At 49.7% G+C, this 18139-nt stretch overlaps 1 protein-coding gene across 1 annotated transcript; it reads right to left on the reverse strand.

Moving 5' to 3' along the window:
- Window positions 1–134: 134 nt before the first annotated feature.
- Window positions 135–6733, reverse strand: MRPL45 (mitochondrial ribosomal protein L45). The gene is made up of 8 exons (XM_030541268.1): window positions 6647–6733; window positions 6022–6223; window positions 5104–5221; window positions 3810–3908; window positions 3108–3156; window positions 2075–2224; window positions 1819–1992; window positions 135–926 (listed from the first exon to the last, which is right to left on the reverse strand). Exons 1-8 carry the CDS (start codon window positions 6722–6724, stop codon window positions 828–830), a joined length of 969 nt encoding a protein of 322 aa, XP_030397128.1. The 5' UTR covers window positions 6725–6733; the 3' UTR covers window positions 135–827.
- Window positions 6734–18139: the final 11406 nt, after the last annotated feature.

Consider the following 18139-nt stretch of genomic DNA (forward strand, 5'->3'; position numbering starts at 1 on the left):
CAACGTAGCCACTGTCAGCAATATATCATCACCCATCTTCATGATCGGCAATCTGATACAGACCTTCCAGAAACATCAACAGCAAAACCTGCTGCCTCTTGGGCTGCAAATGGCAATTGACTAAATTTTCTGGGTCAACGAGTCAGTGGAGTTTTATTACGTTACAGGAGCAGTATTACGCCATTCGGGACCTGCCCACTTCTGGATGCAAGCCGGGTGGATGGCAATCCACAGCCTGGCTTCCAACATTTGAGCGGGAGAGTTTGATGCTTGCCTCCCACACATTGTTATTGTGACTATCGGGGCACAGAGCAAGGGAGGAGAACAGGGGGTTCAGAATCACAGAATCCAGGGGTAGGCACTACCCCCTGAGGCGAACTAGGGGAAGGAAAAAAGAAAAGGATGGTCAGTGCTAGCACAGCGGGACTTGCAGTGCAGATTAAGGGGGCAGCAACGGTATATAAAGACAGTGCGTCACACTCTGCACCCATAGACACTCCTCTGGCCAATGAAGCAGGGATCAGTCCCTGCACCGAGAGTTGCTTAAGGAGCAATTCTGAAGATGTAGGATCAACGGTCTCCAAAGCAAAACTGATACAGTTTGAGAGGCAGCACGTTAGACGGCGTGTAGTCCGGGGAAGAGTCGACCCACGCCGGGCAGTATTCTGCTTGCTGTAAGTTTCCCTGCACAGACTTTTCTGCTGGCGTCTCTGCTCAGTTGGAATGGAGAACCGCAGTCGCACTGCTTGCTGACCACACAACCGAAGAGCAGTCCCGTCTCTAGTCTAGTGCTTTCTCACCCCCGTCGCTGCCCCATCCATCCGCCGTTATTTGTACCACTGCGTCTGTTTGGGCTTTGGAATTTCATACTGGATCTCATCAAATTCTTGTGAGGGGTCCAGGACGGGGCCAGGGACCATCACCGTCTGAGAGAGCAAGACACCGAATTAGCTTGCCACCGGACTGACTGCAGAGAAGCTCTGTGCTGAAAGCCCCTGAGCTAACAGAAAAACACCTTCCCAGGCTACAAAGGCAACCACAGAGTTATGGCACTGCACAGCCCTCGAGCAGGAAGGTGGTCAGATGGTGCAGTGTGGTGGGAACATATGTGCCATTTCTCTTGTCTCACCAGCCTTCCTTAGCTAGAACCTGTCTGCTGTAACAGGTGATTGCCAAAGCAGCAATAGCCCATGCATGTCTCTGCCTGGCCACATGCAGCAGCAGCAAGCCTGGGGAGTGTAAATGGCCAAAAGGGGTTGACTTCCTCCTCCAATCAACTCTCAGGTCAATAAAAATCAGTGCATATAGTGTCTTCCAGCTGAAGACCTGAAATGCTTTACAGACCTTAACTGACTAAGCCTTCCAACACCCCGAGATGGGGATAGGTCAGCATTACCCCCATTTTACAGATGGGGAAGTTAAGTCACTCACTAAAGGACATACAGCATGTATGTGGCCGAGCCAGGCTCTCCTGTGCTTTAGCCACAAGATCATCCCTTTCCCTGGGCTTCCCACACCATTCAAACCCCAAAGCTCCTAGTCCCCATTCCAACCAGCCGCACCAGGCAGTGGCTCAATTATATCTAGCCCAATGTATTATTCTTTGCACATATCGTTGTAGAAGCTACTTGGCGACATCCAAATTGCACAGAATGGCAAGAGCGGCTGGTGCACACACCAGAGAGCCTCCAGCAGTGAAGCTGCGAAGATCCTGAAAGAGCAGCTTTTGAGCATAGGACTTGAGGGGTGGGGGTAGTTTTGCAGATTTATCACATGGTCTATGAAGCAGGAATGGGTGCCCGCTCTCAGATGTGTTACCTTGATAATGGGGTCCTTTGGCGGAGCCCAGGCTGGCACTATCTTGCCATGTAGCCTCCAAGACCCATAAGGGTTGACCAAGTGCCTCTCGAATACGACATACTCCAAAACATCTTTCGGCACCTGCTCCCCACCATACATCAGCCGTCCAAACCGGTCATAGATAGCCAAGGTCTGTAGGGAGAACCATGAAACCTGTCATGCGGACATTAAACGAGGGCTGGCTGTGCGACACCACACAGATATGAGACCGTACCTGTCGGGTGTGCATGCGGACTGTCACCTGTCCATATAGGTTGCCCTTGTTCACCATATCTGGGCACCGAATCTGAACCACTCTGGGAGGCTCCAGCGACTCCACAAAGCTCCAGCGGATGGTTTTGTATCTGTTCCCACGCACCATTTCCTAGGGAGAAAATGATGTCACTTAGCAACACAAAGATGAATTGGTCGACAGGCTCCAGCATTCAGGGGACAGAGAAGCTCCAAATTCATGAAGGAGTAAGTGAGCCGTCTGTGCTCACGTGGCACGATGGTAAGACGCAGAACATGAGGGGTTAACTCTGGGCCCTCTGGTCACAGTGCTGAGCACTGTTACAAAAACTCAGTACCCCCAGGGCACTGTAAAAGGCGCTCAGCTTTCCATGGGGATATGGATAAATGCCTTCCAGTATCACTCTTACTCCAATACAAAGGAATTCAAAGACATGGTCCAGTTTACACACTTCCTTAGCACTGTTTTAACAGCCTCTCAGGGAAATGAAAACAAGGTTGCTCTCAGCTGAACTGTGCCTCCCCTTATGCTTCCAATGCAACAGAAATTAATGTGGCTTTGTTTACTTCCTCTGACTGCTCAAACAAGGTCCCTCTGTTAGTTACTGGGGCAGAGCCAAAGAGGCAGCTACAACTCTCTTTGGGCCTGATTCTGTTGCCACTGATATCAACGGGGGAGTTTGGTATTCTCTCCAATGGGGGCAGCAAGCCCATTGTGGAGAACCTACAAAAATGATGTGCATTGTTCTCTAAAAGGTACATCAAATTCTGGTCCGTAACACACAGCAGCATCCCTTCAGCTCCAGTCAGATCCCAAACTCATGTGTTTACAAGACACTTCCATACTGATCCCGAGATAAACATGGAATGTATGCTATAAAGTGCCTGGTCCTTAACTCCTAGCTAGACTTGTGTTCTGCCTCATTTCTCTGACTACAAAGAAAGAAAGGAGAGTGCTGATGGTTCAGCCCGTTAGTGGTTTCTAAAGGACATGCTGACTCCAGATAAATATTTACCGGGTAGCAGCGTTCAGTCACCAGGGAGTGAAGTTTCTGCTTGTTGAAACTGTAAAGTGAAATACACCACATTACTCAGATGCACGTGCTGAAAAGACACACCCAAGAAGCCCTGCTTCCCACACGTTGTATATAATCCACTGGCAAAATGCAACGGGCTGAGCTGTGAACCGGGATTTCAGATGAAGGACAGAGCCCAAATGGAACCAGGCCCCAAAGGCAATGACATTTAACAGCAGGACTCCCTCGGGAAGCCAAATATGTCTCAATTGTTTTATTGGCGGTTAAAACTGTAACTAAGCAAGATGCAATTTTGAAATGTGTTTTGTTTTATTACTGGAAAATGGTGCAAATTAGCATGACAATCAAAACAATCCCTCAGGGGCCTGATTTCCAGAGGTGCTGACTGTTCACGTTTCCACCGGTTTCAGTGAGCGCGGAAGATGCAACACATCTGGAAATCAGGCCCCAAATATATTTGCCACCTCTTGTTTCTTGCTGTCCTTGTCAGCTGGAATTAAAGGAGTATCGGCCTGTGGCATCTCAGCTATCTCCTATTCAAGGAGGTAGCAGCAGGAAAATACACAGCACTTGAGAAATAAAGAGGGTCTACTAAAAAGAGAGGAGGAAAGAATATGGCGCATAAGTAGGGCCAAGGGAAAACCCTGAAAAACCACAACACCCAGAAAGAACAACTCTTACTTTGTCAGGCAATTGTGAGCTTCAATGAATATCTCCTGGGCCTTCTCGGGGAATGTTCTAGTGCTGAAGTAAGGATCATAATCTTTTACCTTCAGGATTCTGCAAAGACAAGTATAAGAAATGCTTTATGATGGGAGCTGGTCTGACGCCCTCAGCATCCAATGGCTTACAGCGAACATAGTGCTCTTGAGCAAAGTGCAATTCAGAACCCTCACATCCTCCAGATCAAGACGGGGGGAGAGATAGCTCAGTGGTTTGAGCATTGGCCTCCTAAACCCAGGGTTGTGAGTTCAATCCTTGAGGGGGCCACTTAGGGATCTGGGGCAAAAATCAGTACTTGGTCCTGCTAGTGAAGGCAGGAGGCTAGACTCAATGACATTTCAAGGTCCCTTCCAGTTCTAGGAGATGAGGTATATCACCCATTTTTTTTTATTATTATTATTTTTTATTTGCTTTAATCTCAGCTTCCATTAAGAAGTCACTGATTAGGGACTCTCTGATGACACACAGTCTCCTCGTGCCCACGAGAAGCTATTACATGGGTGGAGTGTGTGGTCTAGAATAACCAACAACCATACAGCACATAACATTGCAACAAAAGTCAGGCAATTTGCCCCGTGACTAGTGCCTTGTGCTCACTCCCAATGGCAGAGACTCATGTTGAAGTTTCCAAACAGTGGCTTTGCAAGCAAGCAGAGGCTGTGGACATGGAAGGGAAGTAGAGAGGAAGGATAGCCATATGGTTAACCTACTAGACTGGGAATCAAGAGTTCTGGGTTCAATTTTCAGCTCTCCCACTGACCTCCGTGTGACATTGAGCATATCATCTAATTCCTATACCTTGGTTCCCTGAAAGGGGGATGATAATATTTCCTCTCTCCTCCCACCCTTTGCCTTGTCTATTTAGATTGTAAATTCTCTAGAGCAGGGACGGCCTCTTACTCTGTCTACACAGTGTCTAGCAAAGTACAGCACCAATATTAGCTGGGGACTGGGGCCGCAAGTGCAACAAACAACAATAACAAACAGGAGTTTAGCCATCATCTGTCAGGAGGTAGTGCATCATGGACACGGTCCTCTGAGGACAAAAAACTGATGAGTAAATCACAGCCCCCCCAAGATTATTTGATGGTATCACAGAAATAGCAGAGTTAGCGGCACTGACATAGGACAGTACAGCAATAAGGCGAGATCCGGGTGGAAAAACTAAGCACCCTACTGTTGCAAGCAAAGATTTGCAGTGGAACTGCTGCTACACTGAAGGAGCTGCTGAAAGGAAGCCTGAGATACATACGCGAACTGTGAAGCGGCACTCTGCTTCAGCTGCTCTGCTCTTTGCCTCAGCCCCTCCTTTGACAGAGAAGACAAGCGGGCATCACCCTCAGGAGGCACATAGGGGTCAAAAATTCCAGCTGTATTAGAGAGAGAGAGAGAGAGAGAGAGAGAGAGAGAGCAGGAAAAGATCAACACCATGGCAACAGGTTAGGTTCTTAAAGAAACATGAAAGTCTCAAGAGAACAAACAGTTGAAATACTAGATAGTCAGGGAGAAGTAAGACACTGGACTGCCTGTTTAGTCCCTAAACATGCTTTTATCCCAAAACCTAAAGGAAGGAGCAGAGGTACAGAGGGGATTAAAAAGCTCAGAGGATCGATAATAGTAGCCAATCACTGCTATGGCACTGGCCCCTAAACAGCACAGGTTTGGACCTAAAGTTATTACCATCTATTGGCTGTTGGATGGCCCCTGTGAGAGGTGTTTCGTGAGTTTCAATCCAGTCTCCACAACACACGAAACACCACAATCATCAGTAAACAGGCCCTCTTCATGGCAGATCAGGGTTGAATGGGTCAGAGAGACTGGACTCCCCTCTCAATCCTAGAGCCAGTCCTTGCAGATCACAGAAAGGCACATTCCTGTGGGGAAAACGAAAGCTTGCCATGCACTATCTATCCCATTTCTGATCCATTAGTCCGGCACCATTCAGCAGCACTAAACAGAAGTTAAGTATGAGGGTTATTCTCTCTACGTAGAGAAAGTGAATGTAATCAGAGCCAACAGCCCCATTTTGAACCAATGCACTAGACTGAGAAAGGGTCCAGATTTGTTAGGTGACTGGTCCCACACTTCTGCCTATGATTAGTCCTCCCTCTATCCCACATCCAACTCCCATCCCTGGAAGACACCAACAGCCTTTTGATCCTGTTCCTACCTGTGCAGGCAAGATTGATGGGGCGTTCTGGGGGCTCATAAGGGACCACAATGCCTGCAGCCCTGGCTTTCAACTTCTGCTCCTCCTGAGTCATATCCTTGGCACTGACAGAAGGAGGGATAAAGTGCCGTCGCTTTGTTCTCACCGGGACCAGAAGCGAGGTCTGAGTCAGTCTGGTAGGACTGAGTAAGGGTTCTACACCCTGAGAAAAAAACGCAGATAGTCAAGCACCCAGCCTTCCTAGCTACCGCCTCACGCCGCCCCCCCCCAGCTCACTATGCACCCCCCAAGTTCTACAGCCCCCAGCCTCAGTCTGCATCCCCCCAAACCCCACAGTCCTCCCCCATGCTCATTCTGCATCACCCTCCAAGCCCCGCAGCCTCCCCCCCACAGTTCACCGTGCGTCACCCCTCAAGCCCCGCAGCCTCCCCCCCTCGGCTCACTGTGCCTCACCCCCCAAGCCCCGCAACCTCCCCCCAGCTCACCGTGCATCAGCCCCCAAGCCCCACAGCCTCCCCCCGGCTCACCGTACGTCACCCCCCAAGCCCCGCAGCCTCTCACCGTGCGTCACCCCCAAACCCCGCAGCCCCCCCGCTCTCTGCGTCCCCCGCCCAAGCGGCTCCACCTGCAGGCACCGCCCGAGCAGCAGGAGCCGGGACAAAGCCCGCTGCGTGGGGGCCGCCATCTTGGATCCGCATTGCATGACGGGACGGACGGACTCGGGGTCAGGGGGCGGAGCCTGTGCTGAGGCTGGGGCGGGCGGGCGGAGAGTGGAAAATTCCACGGGCTGCTGGCGGCTTCCTCAGGGGGCGGGGCGATAAGCTCAAGAGCCCCGCCTCCTCCCACTCAGTGTGGAGCCCCCCAGCTCAGTGTGCCTGGGGGAGGGGGAGGGGGAGGATAGGGAGCCCCCAGCTCACTGTGCGGGGGGGGGGGGGAATATGGCGCCCCCGCAGCTCAGTGTGCACTGGGGGGAGAGGGCAGGAGCTGAGCCCCCAGCTCAGTGTACCAGGGCGGGGGGGCGAGGAAAGAAATAGGCCGAAGAGCCCCACGCTCTGTGTGCGGGAGGGGGGGAAGAGAGAAGATAAGGAGCCCCCCAGCTCAGTGTGCACGGTAGGGGGAGAGAAGAGAGGCCCAAGAGCCCCAACCTCAGTGTGCACTGGGGGGCAGGCTCGGGAGCCCCCACAGCTCTGGGTGCACAGAGGGAGCTGAGCCCCCAGCTCAGGGTACATGGGGGAGCTGAGCCCCCACTGCGCAGGGTACATGGGGGAGCTGAGCCCCCACTGCGCAGGGTGTAGGGTGACTTTGTGGTCACCATTTTGTTTACTGCTAAGTTGTTTAAGACACCGGGAGATAAGGAGCCTTCCCTCCCCAGCTCAGAAGGTGCTGAACAGATCCATGTGCCAGCACAGGCCTGGCTGATAAGCCAATGTGCACCAGTAAAATAAAGACCCTATACTTTTTGTTTGCATCATAAAGGCATCTTTTTAATTATAGTCAAATGACACTGGCTAAGAAACTAAAAATGGAAGTTCCTGTGGCAACAGACACATGCTGCCTTTCCTACTCCCCCACATTGTGTAGGGTGGGCTCAAAGTTTTCTTTCCAGACCTAAGAACACTTACTTCGCAAACTGGTCCAGTGAATAGATCACATTTTAACTCCACAGGAGCAGAAATGCATCATTTGTTAAGTCTCTGTGACCAGTTGTTTTTTCCCTTAGAATAAATTTTCCTGTATAACCGCAAGATAGTGCTAACAGAGAGTCAGCCTCTTCATCTCCCTGAGGGGTGAAATCAGGCACTTCCACTTTAAACAACAGGCCTGTTCCAACAACTCATCCTCTTTCTTATGACCCTCACGCAATACTTTCGTAGCCAATAGCTTAGGGACAATGCTTCAAAAGTCCATTGGCTTCCCTCTTGGTAAGGAGAAACTTCTCTCTGTGGCACAGTAGGCAAGGGGAAAAGGAGGTTGTTACAAGGAAAAGCAAGGTGCATGCTTAGTTATGTATTCTTTTTATCTTCCACCTGTCAGGTGACAGATTGTTAACAAAAGGCATATGGATGGTCTGTTCCCTTAACAAGAAAGCCCATGTGCTTGTGCATTAAGAATATTTGTAGTTGGGCCTCTGGCCATTTCAAAGTAACCTCAAAGCACTCCACTCCCCCCCACTTCTCTTAAATCATACTTTCTTCTACTTCAGCCGAGCCTTTTAATTTCCCCCAGGCCCTCTGCATTAGGGCATTAGTCATCATAACACCTCTGTTTTCAGTCATTTCTCAGCTCTCTCATCCACTGGCTTGTATTATTTAACACTGCAAAGCATCACCAGTTAGAGTTTGTATACAAGTAAATTTTGAAGTATTGTGTAAAAACAAAAAGTTCTTTAGAGCTCCTGGAATGTAATGCTAAAAAACATTTTTTAAATGTTGTTGCTTGGCAGGTACTGCTACAAAATAGCTCCAAGCATGAGCAAACACATTGAGGGAGGACATCTTATTTCTGATAGTCTATTGAAGGGGGGAAATAACGCCTCACAAAGCGAGGTCTTTCTATATGACTAATGCTTGCCCAACAAAGGAGGGCCAGCTATGAAACTGTTTCACCGAAAAAGATTTCAGGGAGACTAGGTGGGTGAGAATCTCTTTTATGGGACCCACATCTGTTGGTGCTCCAATTTTGGGTGGATGTATTCCTGCAGGTTTTGTCACAACATCTTTAATTAAAGATTAATCTTGAATTCCTGGAGACTCCAGGACAATCCTGGAAGGTTGGTGAGAGATCTCCAGCCCGGAAGAAGAATTCCGTGTGGCTTGAAAGCTCATCTCTTTCACCAATAGAAATTGCTCCAATAAAAGATATCACCTCACCCACCTTGTAGCCATGTCAGTCCCAAGATATGAGAGAGACAGCCACACTACTTACTAAAAGATTTTAGGCAGTTAGCAATATTCCCCTAAAATCCAGGCCAGTTCTCTTATCCTCCCTGTCCTGCGTTACAGGTTAAACTTTTCAAAGTTTCAAAATATAAACTGTTTGATATGATTAAAAACTGTATGTTTAGCAAAAGAACATGAAAAGACAGTTTTAAACAGAAAAAAGTCAGGACATGAAGAGGAGGAATAGAGCAGAGAGGTTGGGGGCGCTTTCTTTATATAACTGAGTGAGGGGTAACAGCCTTATCTCTGAGCTTCCTGTGGTGTTTTGTCTCTTTAAAACAAAAAATATATATATTTTTTTCCATTGCAGAAGTCCTCAGTTGTAGCTTATACACTATTTCCCAAGCTTTATTTACAATTTACTAGTAGTGATGACTAGTAACAGTTTGTTTGGTTGCGATTTTTGTATTCTGGTCAATTCATTTAGGCAAAACTCTGAAAAGCAATTGAATGCTATGTTTGTAAATAACTCCTTTAAACATTTAGAAAGCTATGACATGTCTTGTTACACCCTCCCCTTTTTTTTATTTTTAAATTATAAAACCCTTCACACAAGGATTTTGTATAATATTGCTATTCCCCAGGAACAATTACATTCCTTTAAACTTGTGAGCAGAGCTGCATTGATTTCACCAGCTGAGATTCTGGCCCTATTGTTTGTCTAGCCCACACTTGCTGAAGGGGGAAGGTTCAGCTCTGGGAGAAGCTGCTGGAGGGGAATCCCTGCAGCTTTGCCCTCATTTGTTTCTTGGTGAATACTGTGCTTGTGAAATGAGTTGGTTTAGCAGCCCTGGGTACTGAGGCTCCCCTTATGTACTTCTCTGAAGTTCCACCCTGGGATGCATTTCTGGGGCTCAAGGGATAGCTGGGCCTTTTAAATCAATTCACTTCTTGGCCTCTACTGAATACACCATAATGAGGGTCAGGTAGTGCCAGCTGTACCTTGGTATTTGTACTAGGGGCACCTGCCCATATGACAAATTGGGGTGAGGCCACTAACCTAGAGGGTGACAATGCAGCAAATTTTATTCATGACTTCAGCTTTACCCCAGTCTAACCACAAGTAGATCTGACTCTACGTGCCCTATAGCCAGTTACCAGTCCCCTGACATCCAGAAGGATCCCAAAGTGCTCTGGAAATGACAGAATTAGTACTCCACTCCTAGTACGGCTCAGCTCCCGGCATGCAGAGCAGCCTGCACCAGAGGGCACACTCCCCACACCCAGGGCAGGCAGACAGCTCTGATGTTCCAGGGAGCAACACCTACCCCACACTAGTCTTAGTCACTGGGGCGGGAGTGCTTTCCAATTGGTTTGCAAAATAGGCTCTGCACCTTCATGGGGTCACAGAGTTGCTATATGTGTTCTGCCATCTGGGATCCTGAAACATGTCAGGAAATGTTAACCACCAACAGTTCTGATTCAGGACACGGGTTGAGTTGCAGACACTCAGCTGCTTTAGAGAGCCAGCAAAGAGATGTGCAAAACATGACAAGAGCCCCATTTATACACCCAGCCATTCAGCAGCTAAACACACTGCTCTGATTTACAAACCCTCACTTTGGAGGTGGAGCGGAGCAGCTTAGGGGGATAGGTATAGGGCCAGCTGAAGGGAAAGCTGGGCTTCGGAGCCCTGCTATTCAGAGAGAGTGAGCATCTCGCTCAGCCAAATCTTAAAACCATGTATTTACCTGCATCCCCACAAACACAGGGGGCTTTGAGAAAGTGGGACTTGGATTCAAGCCATCCTGACTTTGGCAGCTGAGAGTCCAAGCCACCACTCCTCTTTTGCCCACCTCCATTTCAGTCTGTGGGGGCCAGAGGTCACCACAAGCCATCTTTCTGATTCCCCCCAGTCTGGGGCTGTGCAACACAATCCCTGCTCAGCCGGGTGTAAATTAGAGCAGCCTCTGGTCCTCCTTCCCCTGCCATCCGCTGCCACCGCCCCCTATGCAAGTCCTGTTCTGGGGGCTGGGAGCAGGCCCTCACACCAGCTGTGCACTGAGCAGGGGAGGCCCTAGCACCCGAGGCCTTCTCAGAGACTTTGCGGGGAGGCGGCTGAGTACCCGGGCTGCTGCAGAGCAACATAAATGGGCCTTAGCATAACTGAGACTCAGGCCAATTAAATCCAGGTTGGAATGGGCAAACCTGAACCCAGGGGCTGCTCCAGGCACCAGCGGATGCCTGGGGCAGCAAGTCGTGGGGACACCCTGCTGGTCCCTGCAAGGGTAGCAATCAGGCAGCCTTGGGCAGCATGCCTGTGGGAGGTCCCTAGTCCCACAGATTCGGCAGAGGGTACGCCAGAGCCATGGGACGAGTGGACCTCTCGCAGGCGTGCTGTTGCATTACCAGAGGACTTCCTGCAGGTGCCCTGCTGAAAGTGGCCTGACTGTGCTGCTTGGGGTGGCAAAATACATAGAGCCGCTCCTACCTGAACCAGGGCTCCTTTGTTTGGTTCTTGCCCAATATTCATATGTAATGGCCTGAGAAGGGGCTTGATTCCTATGTTACTCATCACATGAGCTGAATGAGACAGGCTGGGCCAAATGTATCCCAGGTGCAACAACTACAGTTGAATTGACTCATGATCACAAAAAATTCCCATGGCTTTTTTTTTGGGGGGGAGGGGGAGCAGAAAGAAGAGGTAGAGTAGGTGTGTGAACCTCAGCATTCTGAGGAGATTCCAGTTGGGCAAGTACCTTTATGCTGACTCTTACTCCCTTGTCAGCACCAGTTGGATTCATTTTCCCTTCTGGTCATGAATGACTGGGTTGTAAACAGCTGCTGGGCTCTGTCACAGCCCCCAGGCCAACAGCCCCTTTGACCCCTCCTGATCTGGCTGAGTGCACCCCACACTGCCCAGGCCTCCAGCCATCACCTGGCTTGGGGTGGAATCACAATTCTCCCACTTGTGATTGAACTGTCCCATGGTACTCACTGTGGTGACCTCAGCAGGTCTGACTCAGGCTCAGATCCTGCTGCTCTAGTTTCTCCAGGGCTGTGATAGCAGAAACCAGTGACCAAACAGCCAAGCTTAGAACAACTGCATTTCAGAGAAATACAGTCATCAGCCAGCCCATATGCCTGCCTGCTTACCAGGTGTCTAACCATCTTCCACCTGGGGATACTGAAAGAACTAGCTCCCTGTAGACTCTCACAGAGCCACTGTGTCCCTTGTTTTCCTATCCAAGCTCATGGACAACTCCCTATCAGTTGCAATAAATTCCCTCCCCTCTTTTACAGCTGTTAATAGCCCTTTTGATCTCTAGTATCCCAGCCTGGCAAAAACAGCTGAGTCATTTCAGCCTAGAAGCAGGCCAATCTAGTTACCCACCCATTTGCTGAGAGGTTGCTTCTCTGGGACCACTGGCTTGCCTTCCTATTCATCTTTCCTCAGCTCCCATTTATACAAGAAAGTTTTCTAACTATTACAGGGTTACCACCTCTAGAGCAACCCATCATTGCTGAGGGGTGGACCTGCCACACTCCTGTCTCAGTTTCCCTCTAAGGATCCCAGAAATAAGCCACAGAGGCTGTCTTGGAGCTAATGACACCCCAGCCTAGGGCTGGTTTCCCAACATAATTCAAAACAAGCTTCAAAAATGTAAAGTCTATCACCCAACACAAAAGTTCATACTCAGCTCTTGCATTTTCTGCTAGTCTGGGGGCTCTGCAAGCATCAATTTCAGGCATTCCTATCTGGAGTCCTTCTTCCCCTACCTAGCAGAGGATCCAAAAATTCTTCCTGGGTTATCTTCTCTATGGCTTAGAGATTTCCCCAGCAAACCCCTTCTTCTGGCCCTCAAGATAGCCTGCAAACACCTTAGTATCCTACCACCTTCTGTGAGCCTCTCCATTATTTATCCCAGAGTCCTGATTGTGTCAATTATCCATCTTGATTTTCCCCACCTGGGGAAAGAGAACTAACAATGTCACAGGCAGGGGCTAAGACCTATTTCCTGTTAAAGAACCAGCCACCTTGTGAGGAGCCCCAACAGGCAATAACTTCCCATCACTGACTAGGTCACACACAGTGTTCATAAACTTATTATCATCACCGTATTACATATCAGTTCCTTTGCTGTCCCTGTCTCTACCCCAGAAGTGGCTGCATTTCATAGCTAGGGATCCAGTTTGTATCAAAGTGGGGGAGGAAAGATGCAAAGTCATTTTCATTTCTGGCTTTCTTGGCCCAGATCCCTCATGCCACAGGCATTCCTCCAGCAGCTCTACCTTCCTCACTCAAAGCGTGCAGAGCTCAGCAATGTGTGCTCTGAGGGAGGGAAGAGAAGCAGTCCTGGAATGTGCTCTGGCTGCTCTAGCTACAAGTTCTCTCCGCCTGCTGCTGAAAGTCCTGGGGCAGCTGGAGGAGGAATAAGATGTTACGAGCAAGGGAGGGGACCTGACTAGGCATAGGGGAACCAGTTTCAGAAACATAAGACCCTTTTGAAAGCAGCTTGCTTTGGAGGTGGAGCAGAATGGACGGGAAAAGCTGGGATCCTGGCTCTCTCGAGCCTCCCCACCACCGAGCAGAAAAGCTAGAAAGGGGAAAAAAAACGATGATGTTTTGAATTGCCTAGGCTGAGCCCTGGTTCTGAAAAGCACAGTGTGCCGCCTTCGCTCGCATCGGCACTCCGTCCGGGCAGGGATCAGAGTTGTGCCAGCTACAGCAGGGTGTGTCTGCAGTTCTAGGCGTGGGTTCCACAGGGGACCTTGCTTCTCACACACACAATCCCTGGCCCTGGGAATGGGGAGGCCTGGCTGGAACTGAGCTATTGACAGCGATGTTGACATGTGACTGTAACCGGCAGGGTGTGTGGAAGGAGGATTATTCACCCAGGCTGCCTGTTGCTTAGAGGGCTGTGTTCTCACTTACCCTCAGAGGCCCCTTCAAGCTGCTCTGACAATGCAAACAGGATGGAAAGAACTCCCTGAGCCTCCCCCCACCCACCCCTCTATAACCAACCTTGCTGTCAGCCCGTGCTGTAGAGGGTAAGTCGGGGGCATGCCCATGGTGCGCTATGGTGGTTCTGTTGCTCAGGGCCCATAGGGAGCTGTGGAAATCAGAGTATAAATTAGAACAGGTCCCCTTATGCCAGGGTGCAGTCAGGGCCCTGAGTAGCCCCGGAATATTGGGAGCGCTGCTTAAAACTACCTTCTCCCCCACTGCTGCCCGTGTCCCTGCCTCAAGCACAGGAACAAAGTCACTGAGAATGCAGCCCAGTATTTCTAGTCCCACACTGCCTCTCCTCTTGGCCAAGTTAACTCCCCTGGGATCCTGAGCTGCTCGTGCCAAAGCTGGCTCTGAATGTTAATCCTTCCTGTGCCATCAGCTCCAAACACTAGGCAGAAGGAGTCAGCCTGCCAGCCCAGCGTCCCAGTTTCAGGTGTGCTGCTGAATTCAGTGCAGGAGGTTCTGTTTGGCTCCTGGCTGGCTCCGAGGACTGGACTGAAGGACACGGGTCCTCAGCTGGGTCCAGAGCCAGACTCACTCCAAGGACCGGAGCTGCTGGAATGGAGCTGTCGACTGCTGCCACCACTGCTCTCTGGCTCGCTCGCTGCAGTTCAAGTGTCAGTTGGTGATTTACGACATTCATGAGTCTGTAATGGGGAAATTCTTTATGGCTGATTATCCACTTATGCAGAGGAAGCAGCAGGGAGTGCAGAGAGAAGGGAGGAAAAAAGCAAAGGGCACTGGGCAAGAGTCTGTTGATGTCAGTGGAGTAACCCAGTTTGGACCAGTGCAAGCGAGAGTATGATCAAACTAATGGTTTCCGCTTTGCTCTAGAAAAGGTGTTGTCCCTAGATGTGAAAGGGCAGCGTGGGACATCACAATGGAGAGTGTGTGGGCAGGCGGGAATAATCCAAGACAATGCACTGGATGGAAGACGGGATCACCCCAGCACTGGGGAAAACAAGTGCTGCATCTAGAAAGGGGCCAAGTGCAGATGTGCCAAGTGTGGGTTCTAGATGTCTCATGCTTCAGTCTAGATTTCTAGTAGATTCTAGGCTTCTTGTGTGCTTCTGGTTTCGTATGGGTTCCAGGTATCTCATGTTTCTTGTGGGTTCTAGTCTCCAGATAGATTCTAGGTTTCTCATATGACTCTGATTTCTCATAGGTTCTAGGCTTCCAATGGGTTTTATTTTTTTCATGGGTTCCAGAGTTCTCATGAACCTTAGGCTCTCTGTGACTTCTGAGCTTTTCCTTTACACACACCACAGGGCCTTAGCTGTATCTGCTCTGCAAAACTTTATGACGGCTCCAGATATCCACAGGTACTGGACAGCCTACCACTCTTGGCATCCATTGCAGCAGGAACAGCATTGTTCTTGTTGCTCCTTTCAATTCCATCTTTCTGCCTGTCCCCAGTGGTGTTTTGAAAAGCAGGGGTGTCTCTTCCAGACTCTAAAGCAATACTCTTACCAGACTGTTCAGTCACTGACTAGCCCTGAAACACAAAAGACAGCACCTGGCCAGTACTTCACTTCGCAAACTCGTGTGGGCTCTTTCCAAATCATTCCTGATCTCAGAACCATGAGAGAAGGTCATCTGTCCTGACTCATGCTAAGCTTCCTGGCTGTTGGTTGAGCTGGCACATTCTTGTTAGGTCGTCCCTTTTAGCCATCTCTAATTGGCTGCCTTCCCTCTGGTGGCTGGCAATGTAGCAGGCGCTTGAGAGCATGATGGGCACACTGAATACATGAACCAAAAGATGCTCCTTGCCAGAGTGCTCATCTGGATGGACGGAGAGGGAGGCCAGTGCTCCACAAGGGCCTGCGGCTCTAGCTCTGAGCCTGTTGTGTTGGAGGAGGACCGATTATTAGAGATTAATAATAATTATTTTTAGAGATAGGGGCCTAAGAATAGCCCATTGGCACTGGCACAATACTAGTCAATGTCTCCCTCTCTCTGTATGTGTGCAACAACTTTGCAACTTCCCTGACATTTCAGTTAACTAGCAACCTCTCTGTGCATGGCAATGCCAGTGCTAATGCCCACACCGGTCCCTCTCAGAACACCGGCCCATGCTAGCAGATTTGCTCTTCCTGGGTTGGGAGCGCAGAGTGGAGATGCATGAAATGAAAAAATCCACAACAGAGCATGTGGTCATTTATTTTCCTCGCTGGTGCTGTTTCCCTCTACTCCTCCCGCTGCATATGGACACCTATTCATCCCACCAGGGACTAAACAGAAACTCTCTGACTCATTTTTACTTGGAAACATCTGGTATGAGCCCCGGTCCCCAGAGGCAAACGGCTGATGTGCTACATCAAAGCACTGCATCTGTTCCTGCCCTGCCCGCCTCACTTTCCCTCCAGGTTAGTCAGTTACCATCACAGGCAAGGGAGTGGGGGAAGGGAGTTTGCCCCTGTGTATTTTTTGCTCTTTGAGCTCCAGCTTTGCTGTCTGTGCAAAGGCTGTGAGACTAGATCCAGCCCTGGCCTGGGAGCAGTGCTTAATTTGTAATGACAGAGGTGGTCTGGCTCATGCAGTTAGGTGCCAGGGCTCAAGCAATTTTTTTATATCCATAACTGATGCAGCAAGCCCAGAGGTGCCGGGGCTACGAACCGTCAAGCCCAGAGGTGCCGGGGCTACGAACCGCCAGGCCCAGAGGTGCCGGGGCTACGAACTGCCAAGCCCATAGGTGCTGGGGCTACGAACCTCCAGGCCCAGAGGTGCTGGGGCTATGAACCACCAAACCCAGAGGTGCCGGGGCTACGAACCGCCAAGCCCAGAGTTGCCAGGGCTACGAACCGTTAAGCCCAGAGGTGGCGGGGCTATGAACTTCCAAGCCCTGGCACAAATTAAGCACTGCCTGGAAACAGATGCAGGGGCACTTTGGATCCCACCGGGGCAAATCTAGAGGCTCTTCCTCTGTACTCAGACATTCCCCCACTGAAGTCAAAGGGAGCTTTGCTTGAGTAAAGCACTTCAGGATCTGGCTCCTTCACTTTGCTGGCTTGACAAGTTGTACAAATGCCCCTGGCGCATCACACATCTGCGCCTAGGACTTTGCAGTGCTGCTGGGCTAGAAAGGCAAATGTGTCATCCGCTGTGAGTGTCAGGATGCCTGGTTCTATTCTGAGCTCTTCCACGGAGCTGCTGTGTGACCAAGAACCAATCACTCTGGGCCTCAGCTTCCCTATCTCTAATAAGACCTATTTCACAGAGGGGTGAGTGGCTCAGTTTCTGTCTGTTAATTACAACTTTTCAATTGCGTTTCGCCCAGGTGCCTGTTTTACATTCTCACACCTTTTTTATTCAGGAGGCTCCATGTAAGGAGGCTATTTTCCGGTGCCTCTTTCTTTTCTCCTCAAAGTTATACCGAGTTTTTCTCCATGGTTGTTTAGTGGGACTTCTCCTGCTTTTAGAGAGCTTGGTGAGGCATGTTTGCATAGCGCTTTGCAAGCTGGCTGGGTTTGTCTCACAGTTTCAGTCCCTCCCTTCTTGCGAGTCCATCCTCTTTGGGTTTCTGGCATGCTCCACTAGCTGGATTCTCAAGGGCTCAGCACTCACAATAGGGACTGGATTATCAGACACTCTGATCTGGGCACCGAAATAAAGGCTGGATTTTCCAAAGTGCTCAACCCCCAGCAGCTCCTGTTAAGATTTTCTAAATAGCTCGGTTCCCAAAGTGGTGAACCCTTTTGCAAACCTGCTGGTATAGTTAGGTGCTCACATGGGAACTGAGCTCTTCTAAAATAAGGCCTTCATTGTGGGTGCCCAGCATGGTGGGGGGGAAATGGCCACATGTCACCCCAGATACAGTGTCCCATTTGTGAGAAAGGCTCCTATCTTTGGCAAGAGCCTGCCTGTGTTTTGTGCATCTGACTGTAGTAAGTCTGTTTGCCTGGCGCTGCTGTGCAGGGATCTTAGTTTGGGGTGGGTATTTAAATTTGTCCCTGTGTCACCGACTCTCTCGATTTTATCCCAAGTCTCAGGGTAATTGGTATTTTTCTTAAAGCCCCAGCTACTGGTGTTAGCTGAATCCGTAAGAATGAAAAGTCTCTACTCCTCATGGTTGCAGATAAAAGCATGGAAATCTGACCCTAGTGTATTAGAAAGGCTGAAAAGTCAGAAGACGAATAACAAGAATCCAAACTGCTTTGTGTTGTTGTTCTTATTAAATCTCATGATTTTTTATAGCCAAGCTTATGTCCTTTCTGCTCAGCGGCGT

The sequence above is a fragment of the Gopherus evgoodei genome, chromosome 23, assembly GCF_007399415.2.
Source record: "Gopherus evgoodei ecotype Sinaloan lineage chromosome 23, rGopEvg1_v1.p, whole genome shotgun sequence".
In the NCBI taxonomy this organism is placed as follows: domain Eukaryota; kingdom Metazoa; phylum Chordata; order Testudines; family Testudinidae; genus Gopherus; species Gopherus evgoodei.

Bases quoted from the DNA above. Each gene is read 5' to 3' on its own strand.
- MRPL45 (XM_030541268.1), bottom strand. From the start codon at position 6,724: ATGCAATGCGGATCCAAGATGGCGGCCCCCACGCAGCGGGCTTTGTCC. The intron at 6,224-6,646 runs GTGGAGCCGCTT...TTTTTTTCTCAG, and splicing joins TGCTCGGGCGGTGCCTGCAG to GGTGTAGAACCCTTACTCAG. The intron at 2,225-3,107 runs GTAAATATTTAT...TTTTCTCCCTAG, and splicing joins TGACTGAACGCTGCTACCCG to GAAATGGTGCGTGGGAACAG.